Source organism: Nyctibius grandis, chromosome 27 (genome assembly GCF_013368605.1).
Source record: "Nyctibius grandis isolate bNycGra1 chromosome 27, bNycGra1.pri, whole genome shotgun sequence".
Classification (NCBI taxonomy): domain Eukaryota; kingdom Metazoa; phylum Chordata; class Aves; order Nyctibiiformes; family Nyctibiidae; genus Nyctibius; species Nyctibius grandis.
In genome coordinates this window covers 4,239,370-4,264,339 of record NC_090684.1, presented here as the reverse complement: position 1 = coordinate 4,264,339, position 24,970 = coordinate 4,239,370, and the positions used below count along the sequence as shown (strand labels likewise).

Below are 24,970 nucleotides of genomic sequence, written 5' to 3'. Positions count from 1 at the left end.
AGCGCGCCCAATATGCAAATCAACTCCGACAGCAAAAGTTATGCGTTATGCAAATGAAGCCTTAAAGGCAAACCCCAACAACACCCCCCCGCCCACCCCAGCCCCCTGGGGCGCTGGTCCCCCCCCAGCCGCAGGAAGGAGCCCCCCGGGCAGCGTGACGTGTCACAGCGCATTTTATTTGGCTAAAAGCAGTTTAAAACAGTGGCCCCCAGCTGCCCCCCTCCCCCCAGCCCGGCCCCTTGGGCATTAAAAACCCCCCACTGCCCCCCAGCACCTGCGAGGTCTCCCGTGGGTGCAGAGCACTGCACCATCAAGGAGGGGAGGGTAAGGGGGGGTGCTGTGCCCCACTGCCCTGAGACCCCCACAGCTCTGCGAACTGCCCCCGCCTTCCCAGGGGGAGCGGGCCCTGTTGAGGGTCCAGCCATGACACCGGGGCGGCTGACAAACACCAGCCAGACTATTTCCCCATCCCATCCCAACCCCTGCTACGCCCACCATGCCCAGAGCCACCCCAAACCAACGCTACAAACAGCTAAAAGTCAAAAGCAGATGCTTCCCCCTCCCCGAAGCCATCTCCTCGCCACCAACAGCGCCCAGGCCCAGTGGGGCACCCCAGGGCTCAGTCGGAGTCGCTGAAGTCTGTGAGGAGCATCTCACGGCCGTAACGCGAGTACCAAAAGTCCCTCAGGGCCAGGCTGATCGCCCATTCAAGCCTGCTGAGCTCCGCGTCCTCCTCGTCGGAGCTCTCCGAGGGAGAAGGGCTGAACTCCTACGGCACAGGAGAGAGGATGAGCCCCGGCCCCAAGCCGTGGCACGTGGCCGTGCAGCACCCCAGGCCCCCGGGACACACCACCCCACTTACGACAGGCATCCTTGGCCGCTGCTGTCTGCGCTGCACCGGCAGGCCAGCGGGCAGCTTGTGCAGGAAGATGCAGTCTGACTTGAACGGGCAGTGGCCGCGGTTCCGGATAAAGAACTTGCACTTGATTTTCCTGTGGGATTCAAAGCGCAGCTGCTCACGCAGCTCCCGGAGCAGCACGGAGCCCGCAGCTCTGCAGCCTGTGGTGCCACGCACTCACCCCATCCGCGCCTTGAAGGTTTCGATGAGCTTCTCCTTCTCACCCACATCCGAGACCCAATATTTGTGGGGGATGTAGTAACTGGAGGTGACCCGGCACTCCGGGCAGGCCCTGGGGGAAGGCAATGGGTGCAGGTGGGTGTCCCGAAAGGGGAGCAGGGAGCACAGGCTCAGTGCCCATGCCGGGCGGTCCCACTGCCACGGCCTCATCCAGCATCCCCATCCCAACTCCGAAGCGCCTGTTCCCGAAGGAAAGCCGCTCCAATCCCAAAGCCACCTCGCCAGACCCATGGAAGGATTTTAGGGTGCAGAAGGGGTGACCACCCTGCCATGTCCCCATCCCCACTCACTTGATGACCGTGCTCTGGAAGTCCCGGCTGCGACGCCACTTGCGGATGCAGCCCACGCAGTACGCGTGGCTGCAGTTCGGGAGGATCCCGAAGAGCCGCTCCTCCGGCAGCGGCTTCTCGTACACCCGGTCCATGCAGATGCCGCACACCACATCCTCGCTCCGGGCCCTCAACACCTCGGTGGGGACCAGGGCTGCCGCAGCGCCCGGCTCCGTGGGGACCTGCAAGCAGAGTGGCACGGCATTGCGACCCCCCAGCTCCACCACTGCCCCGGCCTAGGGGACTGACACGGGGTGACGGGGGCTGCCCGGCTGCAGGAGACCCCCGAGCCCACCTCTGCAGGGTCGGTCCACGTTGTTGCCTCGCTGGGGTCAGTGGAATATGGATCCAGTCCCAGCCCTCGTGGTTGGGATCCTGCAGGCAGGAGAGTGCTTAGAGGGGAAAAGCACATCCTGCCCCATCATCAGAGGCAGCCTGGCTGCTCGGAGGGCACAGGCTCCTCCACCCTAAAAAAGCTGCTAGAAGAGCTTTCCACAGCCCCAGCTGGGCCCTGGGGAGCGGGGAGGATTTGGGTCAAGGGCAGGCACACGCAGAGGATGCTCCACCATGCCCACCCCAGGATCCTCACCCCGCTGGTCCCCTGGGCAGCCTTGCACCTACCTGAGGCACCCCGAGCTCGTGTGGGGACAAATTCTCTGCTGACGGCTCCACGGGGCACACTGTCACGCTCCGAGCTCCAGCGGCCGGAGCCGTAGCGGGTCCCCTCTGGCACCGGCTCCTCTCGGATGTGCTCATAGCTGGAGGAGCCCAGGGACAGAGGAACAGAGGGTCCTGTCAGCTCAGCAGGACACCTCGTGGCTCCCAGCCCGTCCCCCTGGCGCCAGGCCCCCTTCCTCACTGCTCCTTACCTGCACCGCTCTCCGTTGCTGCAAAACCCGCTCAGGAAGTACCTGCAGACGTGGCTTGAGATTCTTTCGTGCGAGAAGCGGCAGTTTTGGCCCCATCGACAGGATCCGCGGGCAAAATTCCTGCCAGGGGGAGAAGCCACAGGGCCGGGGTCAGACCCCCCGCCCCCCACTCCTGCCCCGCTCCCCCAGACACCCCCAAGTCCCCTCCTAGGGATTTTTATCCCTCTTTGCCTGGATGGGGCCATATTTTCAGGGCCCCGAGGCTGGTGTTTAGGCTCAGGAGCTCCAGCCAAGGCCAAAGCGCTGCGGGAAGCCAGGAATGTCCCGGCCCCGTCCAGTCTTATCGCCCGGGCTCATCGCGGAGCAAACAAAGCCGGGGCTGGGCCGGCCGGGGGGGTTCGGAGGGGCTCTCCCCGGGGCTGGGGGGGCTCTCCCCGGGGCTGGGGGAGGGCCCGGGGACAAGCCGGGGGTCCAGAGGGGCTGGGGCAGCCCCCACCTCCCCGTGGGGCCACGGCAAAGGGGCAGGAGCGCTCGGCGTGGGGCTGGCAGGGAGGGGGGCCGGGGCAGGGTGCTGCCGGGGACCCCAAGCTGGGGAGGGGGCAGCCGGAGCAGCTCTGTCCCCTCCAGCCTCCCCCACCCTCCACGCGAAGCGGGCAGGGGGGGTCCAAGGGCTCCGAGAGCGGTTCGGCCCCACAGCGAGGGGCTCGCAGCCCCCTCTCCCCCCAAAGCAGCTCCCAGCCGCCCCCCCCCACCCCCCCAAGCCCTACCTGCACAGGGGTCTCAGGCAGCCCCCCCGAGCCCTCAACGCCCCAGATGCCAGCAGAGAACCCGGCTCCATTCTCCTCCCCGGCAGCCAAGAGGGCTGGCCCGCGGCCCGGGGCTATTTATGGCCTTGGAGGGGCCCGTGGGCGCGGCCGGGCCCACCCAGGTAACCGTCACCTGCCCGGCAGCCCCAGCGGCTTAACCCCCGCCCTGCCGCCCCCCACCCCGGCGGGGCCTGGCGGGGCTCCCTGTGCCCCCTGTGCCCCCCCCCAGCACAGGGGAGCCTGGGGGGGGCCTGCGGCTGCTCTCCGCAAACTTTGGGGTGTTCAGACCCGGCCAAGAGCAGAGCCCGGGGGTGGCACATGGCCGGGCTGGCCCCGAGCCCTCCCGAGCCCGCCTTGGGGTGGCTACAGCCAGGCTCAGCTTGTTGCCCAGCTTCATAAGGGCCACGGGAAAGGTTTGGGGCAGGGAGGGCTCAGCTCTGAGGTGGGACCCCGCTGCTGGGCGGCTCTGGCTGCTCTGAGGTTTGATGGCAGGAGAACGGCGGCAGCTGCGAGACCTGGGAATCACGATAAATCCCTGGGAATCACGATAAATCCCTGGGAGTCACGACAAATCCCTGGGAGTCACGGAGACCTGGGAATCATGACAAATCCTTGGGAGTCACGACAAACCCCTGGGAATCATGGAGACCTGGGAATCACGGCAAATCCCTGGGAATCACAGGAAATCCCTGGGAATCATGGAGACCTGGGAATCACGGCAAATCCCTGGGAATCACAGGAAATCCCTGGAAATCATGGGAAATCCCTGGAAATCACAGCAAATCCATCAAATCCCATCGCCCCTGCTGGAAACCCCCCCCTTAGGGGCAGAGAAAAATCCCGACAAAGAACAGCTGGATGCTAAAAGGTTCTTAAATATTTAGTTCAGATTTATTTAAAGTCAAGTCAGTTTGTGGACACTATTTATATTATTAAAAACACTTGGAGGTTTGTACTTCTAGCAAAAATATACATTTCAGGTTGAGGGTTGTTACACTGTCGAGGAGGGAAGAGCAAAAGGTTCCCCAGGTGATGAGCACACGAGTCCTGCGCGCCGGCCACGGCGGGGATGCCACGGGGGGCTTGGGCAAGGACAAATCCCCCAGGCTTTGTCCAGCACACGCACATCTCCGGTGCCTTCCCCGAGAGGGCTTCAAAGTGCTTTAGAAACGGTAATTCATAACACTCCTGCGAGGTAGGGAGGGGAAGGGGCTGGGCGGGTGGAGGGCAGGGAAACTGAGGCACGGCCAGGAGCGGGAGGGTAGCAGCAGGGGCAGGTTTGGGACCAGCCAGCCCTGTGACACAGAGGGGAAGCCCAGCGCTCTTCCCCTTTGGGTTTTAAAGGAATTATTGCACCAGGGAAATCTGCTACCCTGAAGAGGAGGAAAAGAAAAAAAAAAACCTGACTAATTTGCTCCCACAACCTCTCCTTGGGAATATCAGTAATTTAATAAGGCTGCTCAGGGCACATGGGACCACGAGCTGCAGATGGGTAAGTGCCTCTTCTTAGGTCAGACACCGTCACCCCAAGAGAGGACCGAGCCCTTCGTGTGTCCGTCCTCTCTCCCGGAGCCCAGGTGACGCAGGTCCCTGCGCAGGGGTCCGCCCGGGCACAGGCAGCCCCGCGGTGTTTCACTACAGCTGCGAGAAGTTGCGAGGTAAAGTCCCACAACGGCTCGGGGTTTAGGCAGACCCCGACGCCTGGAGCTGTCCCCGCGCTCAGGACGGCAGCAGAGGAGGGCAGGGCACCCTCCCCGACCTGGCCGTGCTCTCCAGGAAGCTCCTGCTCCACCCTCGTCCTCCCCTTTTATAAATACTTGGCATTTATACTGTGTTTTACAGCTGCAAAGCTCTTTGCAACCAAAGCACTAAATAATCCTCGTGCTCCCGCTCCGAGCAGAGAGCAGGCAACAATCCAGCTCCCTTTCACAGAGGGGAAACTGAGGCAGGGCAGTTAACAGCTGGGTCAATGCCCTTTCAGCATCACAAGCGCTGGGGGCTGGCCGTGGCTTTGCTTTCCCCTCGCCGGTGTTGCTGAAAGCTTTGCTTGCTCCGGTGCCCACAGGAGCCGTGCTGCTGGGGAGCTCCTGCCGCCCACACTGCCCTGCAAAGCCCCCAGAGCCCCCCCAGCCCTTGGGAAAGGAGCTGCAGGACCAGCCACAGGCCCTGCCACCCTGAGCCACCCCAGGCCTGTCCCCTGGCCCTGCACAGACCTTCTTGGTAACTCACGTCTGCACAGAACAGCCTGGGGAAGCGAACAGGTTCTGGCCTCTGCTCTGAAGGTGAATTTTCATGAGTCAAACCCTTTCCCTCCCACCTCCCCATCCCTCCCACCTCATATGGAGGTGCCGAGGGGCTCCCTCTGGAACGGGGGTACCAGGAGCAAGGGCTCCCACCCGGCGCTCCGGGGAAGGCAGAGATCACACAGTGCCTCTGGGAAACAGGGATACGCCGCAGAGAGAGGCGGGGGCTGCAGCTGAGGGTCTCTGCTAGCACAGCCCTACTCGTCTCCAAATACTCTGCCTTTTCTTTGGGAAAAATCCTTTCATTACACTGTCCCAGACTTCATGGCTCAGGACTGTGTCTTCGGAGTGCAATATAAAAAAGACAATAAAGACAGGCTGTAAGTGTTGCTGCTGGCCCCGCCAGACACCCGCACCGCGCTCGGGTCTCCTGATGACCAGAGCATCCCGAGCTGCCGCAGGAACCCCCTGTCCAGGCCACGTAAACCAGCTCCCCGGGGAGCAGCTGAAGAGCTGGGCCATAGTAACGGAAACAGTAGCTTATGATTTGCCTTTGTCAATTTGTTAGTGTGTGTTAATGGAAGCCCCGGCTGCAAAATCTTCTGGCGTCTTGCCCTGTGTACCGTACGTCAGGGTCACGTAGAAAAGAGTTTCCAGTAGAAGAAATGGAAGACGTGGGGAAAGGTTTTCTTTGTTTCTGTACAAAGAGTCTTGATAGGAATCCATGGCTTCATTCTCATAAATAACAGGTCCTTAGTACATGTCCTTGTAGATCTCCTGCAGAAGCGGGTGCAGAGATGTCTCCGTCTCCGTCTTCTTGATCTTCTGCACCAGCTGGGCGTGCTCCGTCACCAGCTGCCGCAGGTCGGCCATCTTCTGCAGCAGCTTGGGGAAGAGGTACTGGGCATCCGGGTGGTTAGACTGCAGGTGAAACTCCAGCGCTTGCAGGATGTTGTCTTGGATCTCCTCCACCTGCTTCACGTTCATCAGGCCAGGACGGTCTGTGGAGAGGAAGCACGGTAGCTGTAGTGTTACGGTGTAGCCCTCCAAAGCACATACTCCTCCTGGGGAAAGGGAGAAGGGGACTGTAACCCACCCGCCGTGACTCCAACCTCATCAACTAGACAAGGGGAGAAGTGTGGCCCTCAGACAACATATCCCACAGCAGCATGCAAGAAGGAGATGCCACTTCTACACTCCTTGTTCTTGGTCCAAGCTCGCTAGGCGTCACCGCCATGGAGCAGCTTTGGTTTTGGAACTGTTCAGTTCTTCTGTCGTCCCCCTAAGACACCCCTGGCTGATCGCAGGGCCAGCTGCAGCTCAGCTCCCCCAGCCCAGCCCTAGCCACCTCTAAGTACGGGAGGACTCTTCCCGACACTCGCAGGGCCAAGAGCGCCCGCTCACCTCCACACAGGATAATGGCAGCCACAAACAGGGACAGGTCACTGTCATCCAGCTCCAGCGCGTTGAACTTCACAGCAAACTCGAATTTGGGCTCCATGATCTCGCTGAAGGGCTTGCGCAGGCTACGCAGGAACTCGCGGGTCACGAAGCCATTCCCATTGGCCACCAACAGCCCGTCCTTGTTCATGATAGAGGCCAGCATGGCGAAGATGGCCTCGTGCACCCCGTACTTCAGCAGAGTCACTTGGTCGTTCAAGTAAAGGCCTATGAAGCTGGGGATGCTCTTGGCGAACTCAGTGAGCTCCCGCACGGTCTCCACCGTGGTGCACTGGCAGCGGTAGAAGACGTGCACCCCAATCTCCTTGTAGGGGGGAATGCCGTTCACCAGCTGTTTCCACACCAGCCCCTTTTCTGCCTGCCACAAGGTGTCCATGTCATGGATCACAAAAGGCTGCTTGAAAAAGAAACGAGCAGTTAGGAACCTGCCACGGGGACTCGAGATACCACGAGGACACTCGTGTTGGTCTGCCTGTCCCTTAGCCGTTCTCTCCCCACCAGGACTGACAGTGCTCAGGCAATCTGCATCCACCCCTGATGTCTGCGGAGCAATGGGAATTTTCCCAGTGAGGGCAGGACGTGCAGAGCCCACCTGGCTGCAGCTGGGAACTGGGGGGTGTGGAACAGCTACAGGAGGAAGGAGACGTGCAGCATCTCCCAGAGAACAGCCTCCCCACGCTGCTCATGGCCCACCCCGCCTGCCCTGGGGAGGGAACTTACTGGGGTGCTGCTGGCCTTCCCGGTCAAGATACCTCTCGCCTTCTTTTTGGTCATGTTGAAGTTTTTCAGGTAGGCGTTGTAGATGTGCTTGGAGAAAGCTTTCAGGTCGGCCACCTGCGGGTTCTGGCAGCTGATCTCGCTCGCCGTCAGCCCCGCCACCAGCTTCCTCTTCTCTGCCTCCGGCATGCGGCCAAAGCGGATTGCTGTGCGGGGGGGCAAAACCGACGGGTCAGGACACCAGGGATGACCCCAGGAGACGCGTCCAGGGAGGCAGCAGTCTGCTCTGCCACCACAGACAGAGGTCTGCTGGTGAACACCCGCAGCTACGCAACATGATGCTTCTCCGGGGCTGCAGCTCCTCTGGCACCGACACCTTCATGACCCAGCCACCGACACCTTCATGACCCAGCCATCACTGCTACGCTTGCCAACACACTAAGCTCCCATCCCCACTCCTCTGGGCTCTCGCACAAACCCTGCTTCCCACTCAAAACACCTTTGCTTGGCCAGGAACAAGATGGTTACACCTGAAGTTTAAAAATCCCAGCACAGAAGAGCACTCTGTGTGTCCAGTTCCCTCCAGGTCAACCCGTAAGGGACAGCCACGTGCCAACAGCCAGCCTGCCCGGTGGGAACGAACAGTGCCTTCACGTACAGAAGGGGATGAAGAGTCGAAGGCTCAAAGCATTGGGTTGGAAAGATGATCCTCCAGCAAGAAGAGAGCCAAGGGATAAAGCAAGCTACACACAGCCTCCCCCTTCGCAGAAGGGCGGACGTCCCCGTGGCAGCCAGCCGGCCAGGCCTGCGGACAGCGGTGACACTCACCGTTATGCGACATGCCCAGCGAGAGGCATTTCTGGAAGCGGCAGTACTGGCACTTGTTCCGGTTCTTCTTCTGAATCTTGCAGCTCCGCTCGCACTTCTCGTACTCCAGCTTCATGCGGATCGTCCGGCGGAAGAAACCCTGCAGGCAGGTGGCACAGAGGGGGACACGGAGCAGGGGAACAGCAGTGTTAGCACCTGTGCTTTGGGACCAGGCTGGTTTATTACCCCCAGGAGCCTCACGGAGGTTCAGCTGGGCGGGGAGGGGGAGCCACGGGTCTCTGACACAAGCTCTATCTCAAGGAGAGGTGGGGTGGTGGAAGAAGGGGGCTGCAGAGGAGGAACCGTGGAGGGCGGCCCACGGTTGGGTGCTGGATACCGCCCGTGTGCTACTGCCGGCAGCCGGCAGGGAGGGATGGAGGAACGAGCTGCCGGCCAGCCCCAGCCTGCAGGAATGTCTGGCAGGACCTGGGCTGCTCACGCAGCCCTGCTGGCATCTGCTGTGGGAGAAAGAATTTCAGAGGCACATCCAAGCTGCAGCCAGTGATCCCGGGGGGATAAACACGCAGCTCGCTGCTGATGTGCAGCACAGAAAGCATCTTTAAAAGCAAATCCAGGGTCCCCGTGAGGATAGATGGATTTGCCTCATAACATAAAGGATGATAGGGCAAGATTTGGGCCATACGTGTCTCAGCTGCCTCCCCCAGGACAGTACTTGTGTGCCTGCCTCTACACTCCACACTCTCTGAACAGGTTGCAAATGATTTTTTTACAATCGCTCAATCCTGCAGCCCTGCTTTGCTGCGAACCTGCTTGTTTGAAGGCTCCCTGGGGCCTGATCTCTGCTTGGCACTGCTGAACCCAGCCCTCCCCAGGGCGTACGTACCTTGCAGCCCTCGCAGGCGTGCACACCGTAGTGAAACCCCGAGGCTTTATCTCCGCAGACCCTGCACTCCACGTTCAGCGCTCCCAGCGCCGCCTCCTCGCAGCCCATCTGCAGTTGGTCCGACAGGGAGGGAGAGGAGCTCTGCGAAATGTCTGCAAACACACAAAGGGACACGTCCTTTCGTGTAGCAGCCGCAAGCCCAGCGTCGTGTCTAACTCCTCCAGCCATGGGGCTGCCGAGGGATTTCCAGCACCGTCCCAGTCTGCCACTGGCATTGCATCTGGGCAGTTAACCTCTGAGATCAGGCACTGGCTGCAGGCAGATGCCACGCACAGAGCCCAGAGTGCCCCCAGTGAGCCCAGAGGCTCCACATCGATGCTGATTTCTTCCCTCTGGCACTCATGTCTAGGCAATGAAACCCAACCAGCAAATGTTATAATCCCCAGCTGGCAGGCGGCTGGCACAGGGCTGCCCAGCTGGAACACCCAGGGCTCTGCAGGAGCCTCTTCAGCAGCAACAAACCTTCTCCAGCTCCTACAACCAGTTTGCGCTGAGGACTTCAAGAAGCAGCCAGGGAAGCGTTCTGAGGCACCCCGAGAGTCCTCCCCATCTGGGGTACAACGTGACCCGCCTGTCCTTTTAATTCCCATCTCCCAACCCGCTGCCAACGGCTGCGCAGTGACCGCAGAGGGAGAAATAAACCTCTCCATAACTTGGCTCTCGATGCATTATTTCACAAAGGGAAGAGATTAAAACTAGCCCAACTCCATTCAGGGGCAGGTCCTCACTGCCTGGAGGCTCAGCACACTGTCTGGAGGACGTGGGTGCCTGGGTGCTCAGGGACCCGTGAGCTCCCACAGCTCCACTCACCTGTGTAGCTGCTCGAAGGCAGCGAGCTGTCTGGTCCTCCACTTGGGTCCGAGGCTCCGCTTGCCACCATCACTGCCTCTTCCTCTTCCTCTTCCTTGACCTCAGGTACTTCCTCCTGTAGTTGTTCCATAATTGATCACCCCTCAGTGCCAAGACTGCAATCCCTGTCATAGCTCTGGCATCATCCGCGTCTAGCCGAGATGGACCCTACCAGGCTGTCCCTGCTAGCCTGCGGGACAGAGGAGAGACGCACGGGGTCAGCCCCGGCCGCAGAGCACCTCAGCACTGGGTAACCACGCCAGCCCTGCTCTGCTTTCTCTCCTTATCCAGGGAGACAAGCAGAACCCGAGGCCTTTGAAAGGTCGCTTTGCACTCTGGTATAAACACTCTGTAGGACTCAAGGAAGCAAAACCCACCCAAATCATATTCAAAGCCCAGACCACAAACCAGCTGAGATGCCACCCAGGGACCTGGACTCCCTAGCTTGCAAGTCCCATAGCAGAAACACCGCCCCAGACAGTCCCCCAGAGCCACTAGTGCCCTGGGATGTCACCGTGGTAGCCAAGGCCAAGGTTTGACAGAGCCAACACTACCACAAAGATTCAGGTAGCGCCAGCTTCACCCTCCATCCCCACCCAGCCAAGGCAGAGCTCGGGGTGAGCGCAGGGTGCAGTGGCTCCATGCCCACGGGTGGGAGACGCTGGGGGAGCAGGGCTCGGTGCAGCAGCAGGCGGTGGCTGAAAGCCCCCGGCCCGTGCGAGCCATCTGCAGGACCGATGGCTTCCTGCCGGCCCCCGCACTCCCGCTCCTTCCCATTACAGCTGCCAGTTACAGCGCTGGTGTTTATTTTCACTCGCTGTGTTGTAACTGGCCCCGGCTCCTGTGCCAAGAGCCGCTGGGTTGAACGCGTTGCTGTTGCTCCGCGCAGCTGCCGGGCCGCGCTCAGCCACGGGGTCCAGCGGCGTGATCGCGACGGCCGCACAATCCAGCCAGTGTCTTAATCCCGGGTTTCCTGTGGGAGGAACGGTCCCATCCTCCCCCCCGCACGCTGCTGCTCCTTGTTTGCCTTAGTCCATCCCAAAGAGCCCACAAAACACTCGAGCCGTGCAAGCGATGCACCGTCGGTACCATGACCATCGCCGAGCCGTTCCCACCTCCCTCCTGACCACACCACCCCAGCGTCTAGCTCACGCTGCAACATCCCGGCGCTCGTTTACCTCCAGATCTCCATTCCTAAACTGACTCTTGCTTGAGTCATTAACATCTCAAGCCCAGTCTGTGTAGAGCTGCATCCACTTCCTTCCTTTTTTTTTTTTAAAAAAAGGAGCTATTTTTAAGTGGAGAAATATCCACCAGAAAAGCCACCGAAATCCAGATTCCACCTGGAAAGCCTCAGTTTGCAGGCACAAGTTAAACTGATGCAGCATCTCCAAGCCCGCATTGGAGCGAAGTAAGCGAGCTGCTTGCAGGGGACTCGTACACAGACAACCCCCAAGCAATAGGATGGTCTGCGACCCATGCCCAAGCCCACACCGCAGCACTGGGCTTGCTGGGGCAGAGCAGCAGTGACCCAGGCCTCCCTGGACTCATTTTCCCTCCTGCAACAGACCCTCAGCCCAGCGCTTTGAACTTGAGCCGCTGCCAGCTCCGTGGATTCGCTGGGAAATCGTCAGCACCGAGCAAGGATGAGGGCAGAGCCTTCCCGTGCCTCCGCGGGAGCACTGAGGGACCATTCACGGGCTGTGTTATCCTTGGCCTCCTCTCACGCATCCCGCGCGGTGGGACATGGCACACGGGCAGGAAAACCTATTCATCGGAGGTGGAGGGTAACGAGCTCGATGGGTCTGAAGGCTATATATAAATGGGTGTACAAACATCAGGAAAAGGGTTTTGCCTGGAACAGCAGTCAGTGGGGGAAGCTTGTGGCAGGAGAAACTAACCTACGGTGGAAAATACATCCAGCAGCAGCTTAATGAGCTTCTCATTAGCTCTCCTTTGTCTCTGGCACCCAGCACAGACACAGCCCTCTGCTTCGCCCCAGCAGCCCCATGGCACGTTGCTGTTGCAATAACGTGGGCACGTTCCTCCAGCCGCATCCCGCCGTCCTCCACGTCCACCCAGGGCCGTGTGCTCCTGGGGTGGCAGCGAGCTTGTGACACGCAGCTTGCTCCCCAAAACCCACCAAAGCCACCCCAAAACTGCGCTCAGAGACAGTCTGGCTGCAGCCCTGAGGAGGGGGAAAGCAGAGGGCGAGATGCACTGGGCTCCAGCTAAGGCTCCCCACGTGTACGCAGGCATTACGGGAAGGATAAAGATGCGGATCCCTCCCTTCAAGAGTGGCTGGAGAGCCAGAGTGAGAAAAGCTTTTACCAGAAAGCTCTCAATGTGTTGTTTTCATATCTCCTTGCAGGCCAACAGCACAGGGGCCTGGGCAGAGGGAAGCTGCGGGAGCTGTTTGCACACCTGCCTTTCCTCGAGCCCTTCCCCTCTTTTCTAAACAAGAGAGATAGAGGGAGAGGAGGGGGAAAAAGGGATTGATTTCACATGGGCCGATGAAAGGCCAAGGCAGCCGCTGCCTGGATGAAAGGCAGGGTAGGGGCTGTGCCTGCGCACCCCAGCGTGGAGCGAGCCGGCTCTGCAGGGCCCCCGGAGAGATGGGGACCCCCAGCCCTCCCCTCGGGGCCAGGGGCAGCGGCGTGGCAGCCAAACCCAACTGCATGCAGAGACTGCGGAGATCTGCCGAGGCTTCACAGATGCTCCACGGTTCAGAGTGGGGCGTCCAGAGAAGCTGGAGCTCCCCAGAGCTCCAAACTCTGTCCCTCTGAGCACGAGGAGGAACCTGCCCTGCCAGCTCGGCCATGGGCAGCATTGCTGCAGCCCTGCATCTTTGTGGGATGGCACAGGGGATGGCTGCGGGGATGGCAGAGGATGGCCAAAGGGCCCATCTCAGCCCCAGGACCTCTCCATCTCCTTGGTGCCTCCACATCCAGCTGCTGAGCGGGCAGAGAGGAGGGATAACTCGGTCTCCTCCCCTTGGCTAAAAAGCCAGTCGCTGGAGCACAGCACTCAAGCTTCGAGCTGCAGGGAGAAGGGCAAACACTCCTGCCCAGCACAGCCACTCTCTTTTTCCATTTGGCAGCTGTCACAGGGCAGTGATGGAAAGAGAGGATGGAAACCAGGACGGGGACCATGAATTCCTTCCTAAGCTTCTCCGGAGAATCCAGCAAAGCTGTTTCCCTTCCTCTTCCCACGGGATGGGAACGAGCAAGAGGGCATGAGCCTCGTGACTTGCTCTGCCCTTGCCTCAATCCCTGTTCCAAGGAGCTTCGGCAACCCTGGCTGAGAAAGCAGCCTCCTCCCGGGAGCCTGCAGCCGGCGGAGGGTGGGTTTGTTCACTGGCATCTATGCCAAGTTAAACTGTATGACAGGAATGGAGGGGAGTGACATGGCACAATGAGAGGAGGGAAAAAACACAGCAATAAACGTTAAAAGGAGACAAATCTTCAGCATGGACCTCCCGCAAGAAGGCAGCACTTCTCCGGAGCGGACCAAGATCCAAGCCTTCAGTTCACCAACCTGCAGCTTGTACCCTTTTGGCCCGACAGCTCCTCACCGCTGATCAGCATGTAAACCTCAGAGCCAAGTTCAGAGTAGCAGAAGCTGACAAACCGGTGAGGTTTATACAGATGGGATTGACCAAGTCCTCAGTGCAGCCTGGAGTGTCACCACACGAGATCCCTCCCTGGAAGACGGGAGTTTCCAGGCAAAGCAAAGCGCTAAAAAAAGGTCCAAAGCTCCCAAGGGCCAAGAGTTGATCCACTCAATTGTACAAGTTGCTGTAAAAGAGGTCACCAGGAATTGCGAAAGGAAACCAGTTTATTGTGGGAGCACTTCTGGCTTGCGTTTTTATTCCTCTGGACAAAAACATTAGCCAAATTCACAGTGAAGAGAAGTGAATCCTTTTGGAAGGGGTGAGATGAGAAGTCGCCCCCTGTACAGCAGTGCTTTCTGTGACGTGCAGCACACACTGAATCCACAAATAAAAATTGAACTGAATCCGTTAAAAAAAAGTGATTGAGCTTGTTGGCCATCATTTGCAGACGTCCCTTGGGTTATGTCACTGCTTCCGATATCTGCTGATCACGTACCAGTTTCTGTTCCTCCTCCTACACGTCAGCTACTACTACTAAAAGCTGAATAAGAGCTAAGCAGATGCTGCAATACAGGAAAGGTAACTAAGTGCCCAGAACAGGAGAGACAAATGTTGAAAACATGTTTGTTTTTATTCCTCAAAGATCAACACACCCCCTCATTAGCTAACGAGATCTCAGCAGCACTTACTGCCCAAGTGCTTCCTCCCTTACTCAAAGTCTTGGCTGCAAGGCAGGCTACATGCAGAAATAAACTACTAGAGCTAGCAAGAGCGAGCCCTTCCACACAGCCCTGGCCAGCGCCGATGCTCAAGGCCAGATTTTCCACTTGAAGCATCTGCTCAGACGTTGTACCATGCCCCAGTCCAGTCCCGTGACCTCCTCAACGCTGCTCTGTACAAGCTATCTGTGTTTCACCCAGTACGAGCCCAGCAGACTACGCAGCAGGGTGCTGCCAGAGCTGCAATTACCGTGGTGCTGCTAATTACTCAGGAACACGTGACAGAGGGTGCAGGAGATTCCCTCGCTTGCCTTGAGCGGCCCAGCTTGCCAAAATGAATCACACATCTACCGCATGGTTTAACTCACCCACTTCCTGGACACTGGGAGTGGGGGGGAAGACGTTAGAAAGGTTACAAAACTCACCAGATTCTTCTCGTTTCATACCACAGTTGACGCTGTCTCCAAAACCAGGTCACGATATTTTGTTCCAAAAGGAACTTCCTGCTTTCTCCCTACACTGGGTTTCTTCAGAGAGCGAGAGATATCGCAGGAACAGCAGCACATCAGACTTTGGGCAATGAACTCACGACCACGTGCAAAAGGGGGGTCTGCCAGGCTGTTCTTCCCTTTCAGTTCATCCTCCAGCAGCTCCAAACACACATCAGATACGCTCCGAAATTGTGAGATGGCAGATGCTGGGAGAGGGTTAACGCTTCTCCAGGAATCATCCCTACACCCCTTTCCAGGAGGGACTCCCTGCCTAGTTCAGCCTCAGATGAGCCGGGCTCCACGCTGCCTTTTGCAGCAGGGGTAACAGCAGGGCGGGCAGTGAAGAGCTGAGCGGTTGTTAGCTCTTATCTGAAGTCCTGCTTTGTGACCTTCAGCAAATCCTGTCAACCCCCATACCTGCGTTTCCTTCATCATCAAAAAAAAACAAACCCTAAAACAACCAAAAAACCCCAGGACTTTTACAGCGCTTCCTTCCTGATCCTTTCCTTGCTGCATTAGCTCACGGAGACGGCATGTTTTGGGAGCGCAGAGGAACACAGCGGTGCCAAGCGTCATTGTTTGTTCCCACATTACGGATTTTGACACCTGTTTGCAGTCACGCTCGCCAGCCTGGCCTCCCCGGCCCCAGTCAGCCCACCACACTGCTCGTGACCATCTTCTCCTGTTGTACATTCCTATACGAAGTGTTTCCAGGATTACTTTCAGCAAATAAACTGGCACATCTCATCCTGGCAATTGCTGACCGATATTTGTGTTTTGCTGTCAACTCGGGACAGTCCAGAGCACCCAGGGACAGGAGGGGCACGTGGGTCTGACCTGCTGGGACGAGGACCACAGCCAGGAAACAAGCAGCTACCAGAAAGGTGACACCACTGGGGCTTCTCGGAGCTGGAAACGGCGCAGAAGCGTTGCTATTTGAGAAGATCATTAAGTCTGGTAAGGAGAGAGGACCATCCCCACCGCCCCCCAGGGCACAGCAGAGGTGGCCGTGAAGCCATGGCAGTGCTTTGGGAACACGGCTGCGAACCGAGCACACACGCTGCTGGGAGAAGGGCACAGAGCAGCTTGCACGGGGCTGCAGAGCTGGTTCAGTGTCCGCAGGGGACTCTGAACCCACGGGCTTGCTCCTGTCCCCTCGCAGACTCCTGAGCAGCGGCTCAGCCCAGCACCTCCTATTTCACAGAATCAATCAGGTTGGAAGAGCTCTCTGGGATCATCGAGTCCAACCATTGCCCTGACACCACCTTGTCAACTAGACCAGGGCACTAAGTGACATGTCCAGGCTTTTCTTAAACCCCTCCAGAGACGGTGACTCCACCACCTCCCTGGGCAGCCCCTTCCAATGGCTAATGACCCTTGCTGAGAAGAAATGCTTCCTAATGTCCAACCTGAACCTCCTCTGGCGAAGCCTGAGTGCTCCTCTGCTGCTGCTCCACAAATGCCAGCTTTCACATCCCTGCTGCCTCTCTGCAAGTGCCAGAGAAGATGTCTGGGCTATATTCCCTTTACCATCCCGAAGGCGAGGAGGTTGGCAGCTCAGAGAACCCATCAAACCACTCTCAGCTGATGCTTTCCCAAGCTCCTGAAGCCCTCCCACGCTTTACTCCAGGGCACTCGGTTCACTTATGAACCCCTTGTCCTCCTGAACCAGCGCAGGCCACGTGGAAGGATCTGGTTTCAAGAACATCAGTAATTATAGAACAGGGCTGACGAGGGGGAGGAGCTCACGGGAACAGCAACACCACTTCCCAAGGCGAGCGGTGGGCACAGGGTGTTACAGGCTCAGAGCAGCATTTAAATGGAAACCCAGGAGAGCAGTAAGTGGGAGAAGCTGTCACTGCCAGCGCCGGAGTCGGAGCGCTGCCATACTGAGTGAGGCCATTTTTTGGCAGCGCTGCCCACACCAAGACCCGTCTTAGTTTTCCTCGAAGCCTCAATGTCACTGGGACACCAGCGACTGGTGACACCAGCAAGTGTCCCCCCTGGTTTGGATGGGGCAATCAGCTCCCCAGAAAAGCAACGAGGGGTAGAAAAGCAGCAGGAGGCCAACGTGTCACCCCGGATCATACGCACGTGCGTGCAGCCTGCTGTCTGGAGCCAAACACCCAGCAGGCCAGTAAGTTTCATTGCCAGGCTGCCCAGTGCTCCCAGATGCAGGAAAATGCCCACAAAACCAGTAGCAAACCTTCTCCTCTTTGCAGCGATTCAGATTTTAGATCCCATGGGCTAACCAAGAAAAAAAAAACCTAAAATCCACCAGCCTGTAAGTTTTGTTATGCTTCCACTTGGACTCCCAGCAAAGCGCTACTGGTTTTGTAGACCATAGCAAAATATCCTGGGCACAAGCCACGCCGCTCTGATCCCAGGACGCAGCTGACAGTGAGCGATTATGCCCAGGCACAAGCTCAGATGATTCAGCAGGGCCTGGGAACATAGACACCGAAACGGTTAGAGCCGGTCACCGTGTTCACTGCGTCTCCATTTCAACCACAGAGCAGGAAAATGAAGGAGTCTGTGTCTGACTGCGTCTGTCTCCGTACAGAAAACTCCAGAGAGCATTAGAATAACTTTGCTACACAAACTAGTTCAACCCCCTCTTAGAGAACTGGAGGGGAGTGATGTTTCCTTACTATTTTTGGCCACTTTCACACAGCAAGAGCCGACTGGAAGAGCAGAGGTTTCCCTGCGTTTTCAGCTGCGATACGAGCAGCGATCGTGTCAGCGTGATCCTGCCAAGACTCCTCTGCCAACCAGAGGATCCAACCCTTTGGATTTCCGCCTCAGCCCCTAGAAAACAAAACGCTTGAGTGAAGCGTTAGCACCTTTCATAACATCCTCACGTCTTTGGCACCGTCTTGGGGCTACGGAGAGAGCAGCAGAGGTACACAGCGAGCCGATGACCACCACTTCCCAACGGGGAGCCAGCTACTGGGGGCTCAGTGGGCTCCATCAGCTCCAGCCCCAAGCTCACGTTCACCAACAGCCCTTTTCCAGAGATCCCTGTGTCCCCTAAGTGACACTACATAATGCCTACGAGAACCCTCAGACTTTTTTCAGAGATGTGGGTCTCTGACCATCAGCCGTTGTGGGGTTAACAGCTTTTAAGGTCCAACAGCTCTGGCAGAATCCACATAAAATCAACCTAAAGCTGAAAAGCAGATTTTCAGAAATATTCTAGGTTTGCATTAAGATGAAATCAAGTGTTGCATTAAAAAAGTGTTTGCAAAAAGTCAGGAAGGGTAGAGATTTGTGCTGAGGTTCCCATCGCCGAGGTGACTGCCCCAAACATTGGTTATTTTGAAGCCATCTCACCCATCTTCTCTTCAGCCTGACAAAGCCTTTCCTAATGAGACATTCATCAGCAGTAGTGTGGTTCATAGTAAAGCTTGTCTTAACAGACCATCAAAGAAACGCTTCTCTATCCATCAGCTCAGGTAGGAAAGCTCATCTGCCTTTTTAAACCACCAGAACCATTCCCTGTCTCCATCCCACATCTCTGGTACAGGGCTGAACGTGCATGTTCTGGTTTTTGCTGTTCCAAGTTCCAATTCCCAGACCAGGACAAACCAGAAAATGCAGCATGAGGGCAACGATTCTAGTTAGCGTGGACATTATCTGGCTGTTGCTACCCACAAGCCTCAGAGATGTGCTCTGGCTTGACCCAGCACCACGAGAAACGTTCACGTTTCTGGCTTGTGCTTTCATCCTGCCACCTCCTCCCCGGTCAGGATTCCTCTGCAAACCACAGCCTCCACAAACCCCACACCTTCGAGCAGAACCTGTCCAGGGGGATCCCCAGGGATCTTGACACACACACATGTACTTCAGAGCCCTTTGCAAAGCCAGTTTGAAAGACCTGACCCGAATGATCTCAGATGTTCACAAGCTCTTGGCTAAGCCTTGGAGGACACAGACATTTTCCAGACGCTATGATCATAGCAGTGAGTATTAGAGCATTCCAAGAAGTCGTCCTGAAACTAAAATACATCTTGAGTCAGTTCTGCCCTGAACCGTTCTTGCAATCAAGCAGGGCTCCAATGAACATCATCCAAAAACACTTATTTTGAGGAAGATGCATTTCACAATCTCCTTGACCAAAAGGCTTCGTATCAGCATTAATCGTTCCACTCTAAACCCTACTTTGGGAAAGTAATTTCCTAGGCACTCTGCCAATGCAAGTGCACATCAGAGTATAAAATGAAATAAAAAAAATTAGTTCTACAGAAAAATCTTACTTGTAATCACTATGAAAATCACTTCTGCTTGTCTAGACTTTCCCCGAGTCTCCAAAATCATTGCAGCAGCGATAAGCAGTACATCTCTGAGTAGTGACACTTCTAGAAAAGCAGAGATTGCTCTGCAGCGCCTGATGAGGAAGCAGCTACACAGCCTGACAAATCTGTGGGTATGAGCAAGGGCAGTTGTTCCTGCTGTAAAGCAAGGAAGCCAATACAAATCACAAAATAAATTAATCTCTCTGAAATTTCGTAGTCAGGGGAAGCCAGGTCGGGTTCTGGCAGCAAATAATCTTTCAGGCATAAGCACTGTAACATCATCTCACCCAGTTAAAAAATCATTTGCATGTCAGGTCCCGCTGCACAATGGAGCCCAAGAGTCTCTTGTTGTGCTAATTCCTCAGTCTCTAAGAACATTTGCAGATTTCCAGATCATAACTCAAGAGCCACAGACGAAATATTCCCCGAAAGGCAACAAGATGTACCGTACAAAAATATATATTTGTCAACAGGCAACACGCTAGAGAGAACATTAACATCAGTAAGCAATTCTGTACAACAATGCTCCTCTGATCAGCAAAGCCCCACGGGGCTCATTACAAAATCCTCTCCGCACACTGCAAAGATCCTTGGAAGTCCATGCCTCGAGTGCCAGAACAGAGACAGCACAACAGTTGCACAAACTTGACACAGCAAACCACATCCCTGTCCAGCAAAACACCTGAGACGTGTGTCATGGCAAAAATAAACCCACCCTCTACGCGCAGCCAGCCACGGCACCGTTAGAAGCTATACATGGTATTTGGGTGCACGGTGACTACGGTGAAGACTTTTGGGCATCACCTCAGAGGTCTGCGGGGAGGACAGCATCCGCCTGAGCTCGTGCTGACCACCTCCTCAAAACCCCTGTCCCAGCCTGGCTGTAACCCGCTCAGCTTTCTCCGAGTTAAGGCAGTTACACAGCGACAGACGGTATCGGTACTGCTGCCAGATCGCGTGTCTGGATCGTTAGGGGATTATTTACCCAAGTACAGTCCCTGATCTCATATGCCCCGATCGAGAAAAGACAATTTCTGTTGTAAAGAAATCAGTGAAATAATAAAATATTACTTTGCTGTACTTCGAAGGTAAGAGTTGGCTTAGAAGAACAGCATTAGACCATGATACACACAGCATACTCCTAGGCATAATCCATCAAGATCGTATTCAGAAGCTGAACAAAAATTAGGCAGAGAGTTTAAATTTAAAAAGAAATTTCAGAAGGTTTAAGCTCATGGACAAAAGTGAAACTTGCTCAAAGCAAGCTGCGCTTCCTAGGCTCTTCCCTATCCCAAGTTTTTAAAAACATACGTAGGATAAGTGCTCTGGCAGATCGTCCGCGTGCGAAGGGAAGGGTTTACCTCTCCGGAGCAGCTGTCCCCGTCTGCCTGTCGCTGAAAGCCACCGCTCAGTCACCATCTCAGCACGGAGAGCTGAAAACCCCCTGCAAGAAAACACAACGCGAATTTCCACGGCTGTGCTGAAGGCCAGATATTTATGCTGCTGGGAGAACTGGGCCGGATCCAGCGAGAGGCTCTGAAATTTAAACACACGCTCCCTCTACCGCACGCTGAACCCACAGGCTGGGGTGGTCCCTCCTCGTGCTGCGGGGGGCACCCGCTGTGTGCCATCGGCTCCAGCAGCTTCTGCAAACCCAGAGGTAAAGCAAAACCCCCGGGTGTCCCAGCAGAGATGGCCCTGACCCTTCACCAGGCTTTGAGCATCAGGATGTCACCTTCGCTTTATGTCACCCCCAGCCAGAGGCCGACAACCCCTTTTTATGACAACGCATGAGGTTGATGCAAAAGCACAGAGCTCGTTGAAAAACGGCTACGGGGGCCATAAGGCGGCTTGTTTACTCAGTTTGCTTAATCCACCTTTAAGAGGCTGCCAGAAAGTTACTGCAACTTTAATGAACTTCCCTCTCGGGTGCTCGAAACGGAAGGATTCGATAGAGTTCATTCACTCCTCTCGGTTTTCCTGATAACTTTGCAAAGAGCCTTGCACTAATTTCAGGCACAGGAGCACAGTGAGAGACCGACGCTGGGAAAAAAAAAAAGGCTTATGAGGCTTTGAACTAGAGGACTTAGAGAAAATATGCTCTATTTTTAGACACAGTTATGCAGACTAACTGGACTAACATATTAAACAGAGATGTTGTGAACATGATGCTGCTTGAACCCATGTACCCTCCCTGACGTTACCCCGGCTTAGCTGCTCCTCCCACCCCAAAGGCAAAGCCCCAGTCGTGTTGCTGCCTCCAACACGGGACGACTTGGCAATGAACCCGGCATCGCCAGCCCCTCACCGAGGCCGAGACTGAATCCCACCCAGTGCCACACGCTCTCCTGCACCTCCCGGGTCTGACACAGCACTGGGAGCTGCAGCTGCTCGGGAGAAGATGGAAAAAAAACCCAAATCCCCTGCCCCAAAAGCTGAGGCTCCCGGCACACTAGCGTGAGCGTGGGAAGCATTTCCTACACCGCTGAGCAGCCCAGGTACATCCAGGGGAGGGCACGAGTGTGAGATCCAAAAAAATAACCCCAGTCCCTCACTTGGAGCATCACTCACAACAGCATTGCTCTTCCTTGAGGTCAGTGATATAAAAATCACAGTCCCCCCCTTGCCGAAAGCGATTGCTCTCGGTGTACAGGCAGGGGGCTGAGACCAGCCTGCCCGAGGGTCAGCCGGTGAGGAAAGGAGCGCGGATCCAGCGCCCAGCCCTCTGCTTTAGTGGGGGCCATAAAACCCCACACAGTAACTTCACTTTCACAGCAGGACGTTGAAGGTACAGCAGGTTTCTCAGGCCCCCCCTCCCAAAACGGAAGGTAGTTTTTCTAAACACCCCAGACAAAGTTTTTCTTTAACCTTCCTGATGAGCAACAATACCGAAGTCATTACAACCCCACTGGCACATCAGGAGCGGGCTTTCATCTCCACCAGCAATAAAACCTGAATCAGTAACGAAGCGTAACGTTGATGCTGTCAAGGAGGGCGTGAATCACACCGCGCTGGGAGCGAACAAATCACACCCTGAGCTCGCTCCCGTGGCAGATCAGAGCGCTTTGCTGCTGCCAGAGATCTGAGAACTAAAACTAAACTACTGGCTCACCCTGTCCTGCTCACAGCTAAATGCCAGGACATGCCCCATCACCATGGTGCACAAGGCAATACGTGCACCAGCTCAGCAGGGCTCGGAGGGAACCTGCCAGCACATCCCTCCTGAAAGCTTCTTCTTGTATCCCTGGCTGACACACGGTAAGTCATGGAGAAAACTCCCACCTCAGCCCAGCCGGGAGCACGTTTGTAGCAGAAGGGGAAAGGGATTCTCTGCTGAAGGCAGCGAGGGAGTTTGCAGGAAGAGAGACGGCGGGAGGAGGGCCCAGGGGAGCAGAACGAGAAACGGGACATGGGCAGCTTCAACCACTGGTCACTGGTTCAAAAGATCAACATTGCTACCGGCCTTGGGACTCTGATTTACAAGGTGGCTGCAGGTGCATCCTCCTTCCATGCTCAGATCCCTCTGCGTGGCCACGATGGACGTTGCTCAGTCCCTACGGCACATCCAAAGCCTGCTTCCCTCTCTGCCCACCCACGGCCCGTTCCCAGGGGCTTTCCCAACATGCAGGGGCTCAACAGACCCGACTCCCTCCTGCAAGCACAATCGTCCCTTGTGTGCAAGAGGCCTCCCAGCACAGCTGTGGAAGGGGAAGGTGGCCAAGGCCAACACAAGTCACACCGGGACGCTGTTTGGAGCCACGCAGATACAATACAGTCGATGACAGACAGATGTTTTGGGAAAACCATAGCTGGGATCGTCACAGGGGGCATGTATTCTCTCCTGCTCCACTGACAAGCAGCATCTTCAGCTGCTTTTCCTCCCCGTGCCTTGATTTTCCAGCCAAGGACACTAAAACACACCTACCTCGTAAAGAGGTTTTGAACCTTAATTCACTGGCTTCTGTAAACAGGTTGGAGGCTCTCTGATCATAAACAAACAGGGCTGTTAAACATCACTTGAGGTGGAGTCTGCGCACACAAACTTCTGGAAGCATAGCAAGGCCAGGAGGCCTTTTGAACACATGAGAAAGGGGAGGTCAAAACTCCTCTGCAGAGGAACAGTTCAAGGTAACAACAGGATCCCAGATGGTTATAGTAACAGAGCTCAAAGCTGCCAAGGAAGAAGGAAAAAATGCAACAGGTTGGTAGAACAAAACAAAGGAGGGAAGCAGAAGGTGAAAGAAAAATAGGTCTCTTGCTTCAAGGTCCTGCCCACCTACTTCTGCATTTCACCTCTACCTTTCACCTAGGATTTTTTACAAGCGCTTTTAAAGCTAATTGAGAGTTACACTCAACCCAGCCCACATGCAGCTACCACCTTCCTGCATTGGGCTACGAGCGTTCACAGAGCGGGACGAGCGACCCCGTGCAGAAGTCTCGAGTGCTTTAGAGCCACTATTTAATAAAGGCAGCAGTACCCCTACCTTATAGGTGGGAAAAGCATGGCACAAAAAGTAAACACCTTTTGTCTGGGATCTCAGGAAAAGCAGGAGCAGAATGTGTAGATGCGAGGGATGAGAAAAGGACTCTCAGGTCTTTTCTCCTCGAGCAACCCGTCACCTGATGCACCACTGAAGGACCATCCTGACCCTCTTGCTTCTCCTCCTTCCAGCCCCAGACCCCAGCAGTGCCCCGCACTGGTACCCTAAAACCACAGGCTAGTTCCCCCTCTACCACCCCACCCCTGGCAGAGAAGAAAGGCAGACTGTCCCCACCAGCTTCCCCCATTTGTGCCACATCCCATCCTCCATCCTCCCTCATTTCCCAAGCAGGAAGGACAGCCAGCACCCTAAAGTCACTGATGTGTCCCACCCCACCCCCAAATCACTGCCCCCCAAAGCCCCTCCCTGCCTCCTGCACACTCAGACCCACCACAGCTCCCTGCCCCTTCCACCCCACACCCTGCCTCCAACCTTCTGTCCCCCTCTACGCTCACAGTGCCCCACACGCCCTGTCCCTGTCCCCTACACCCCATCCCTGCTGCCCCACACCCCCTGCCCGATATCCCTGGGCCCTTGTCCCCACACTGCCCACACCCCATCCCTGTCCCCGACAGACCCCCGCACCCCCCCTCCCCGCACCGTGCCCCCGTCCCCCGCCTGTCCCGTCCCCCCCCAGCCCCACTCCCCCGCCTCCCACACCCCTGAGCCCCCCGGGACCCCCCCGCCTCCCCACAAGCCCGGCCCCGCTCACCTCCGCCGCCGGCCCCGCTCCCTGCCCGCCGCTCCGGGCCCACCGCCGGCGCCCCGGCTGCGCCCCCCCCCACCCCGCTACGTCACCGCGCCCGCCCTGACGCCACCGCATACCCAGCGCCCCGCAGCCAATCGCTGCCGCCGGGAAGGCCTGGCCGCGTCACCATGGCAACGGCCCAAGCCCGCCCCGCCCCGCCCCGCCGCGCCCCCTGGCGGCCGCGGAACGCGCTCAGCCCCGGCGGGCGCGGGGACTCATGGGAAATGCAGGCGGTGCCCGCGGGGCATGCTGGGTAGGGAGCGCGGGGGTGGGGGGGCAAGATGGCGGCCGGGGGAGGTTTAACTCTGCGTCCGGCTCCCTCGGGGCCGGGCCTGCAGCGCCCAGGGGAGCCCGAGGGGGCCCCGTGCCCCCGCGGCGTC

The 24,970-nt window shown here is 56.9% G+C and overlaps 2 protein-coding genes across 5 annotated transcripts; both read right to left on the bottom strand.

Moving 5' to 3' along the window:
• Positions 1–619: 619 nt before the first annotated feature.
• On the bottom strand, positions 620–3,174 carry LOC137674281 (probable E3 ubiquitin-protein ligase makorin-1). Its single transcript, XM_068419527.1, has 8 exons — positions 3,104–3,174; positions 2,337–2,456; positions 2,089–2,225; positions 1,763–1,842; positions 1,429–1,649; positions 1,080–1,190; positions 863–992; positions 620–769 (listed from the first exon to the last, which is right to left on the bottom strand). Exons 1-8 carry the CDS (start codon positions 3,172–3,174, stop codon positions 620–622), a joined length of 1,020 nt encoding a protein of 339 aa, XP_068275628.1.
• An 837-nt stretch (positions 3,175–4,011) lies between these two features.
• PPARD (peroxisome proliferator activated receptor delta) lies at positions 4,012–24,618 on the bottom strand. Of its 4 annotated transcripts, XM_068419274.1 has the most exons (9): positions 24,555–24,602; positions 23,227–23,472; positions 20,663–20,745; positions 10,145–10,373; positions 9,275–9,426; positions 8,392–8,530; positions 7,567–7,769; positions 6,790–7,243; positions 4,012–6,386 (listed from the first exon to the last, which is right to left on the bottom strand). In XM_068419274.1, exons 4-9 carry the CDS (start codon positions 10,272–10,274, stop codon positions 6,139–6,141), a joined length of 1,326 nt encoding a protein of 441 aa, XP_068275375.1. In that variant the 5' UTR covers positions 10,275–10,373; positions 20,663–20,745; positions 23,227–23,472; positions 24,555–24,602; the 3' UTR covers positions 4,012–6,138. The 4 variants fall into 4 exon arrangements, with proteins under 4 accessions (XP_068275375.1, XP_068275373.1, XP_068275376.1 ...); XM_068419272.1 differs by lacking the exon at positions 23,227–23,472 and having other exon boundaries at positions 24,555–24,618; XM_068419275.1 differs by lacking the exon at positions 23,227–23,472 and having other exon boundaries at positions 6,790–7,240; positions 24,555–24,618.
• Between the last annotated feature and the right edge of the window lie 352 nt (positions 24,619–24,970).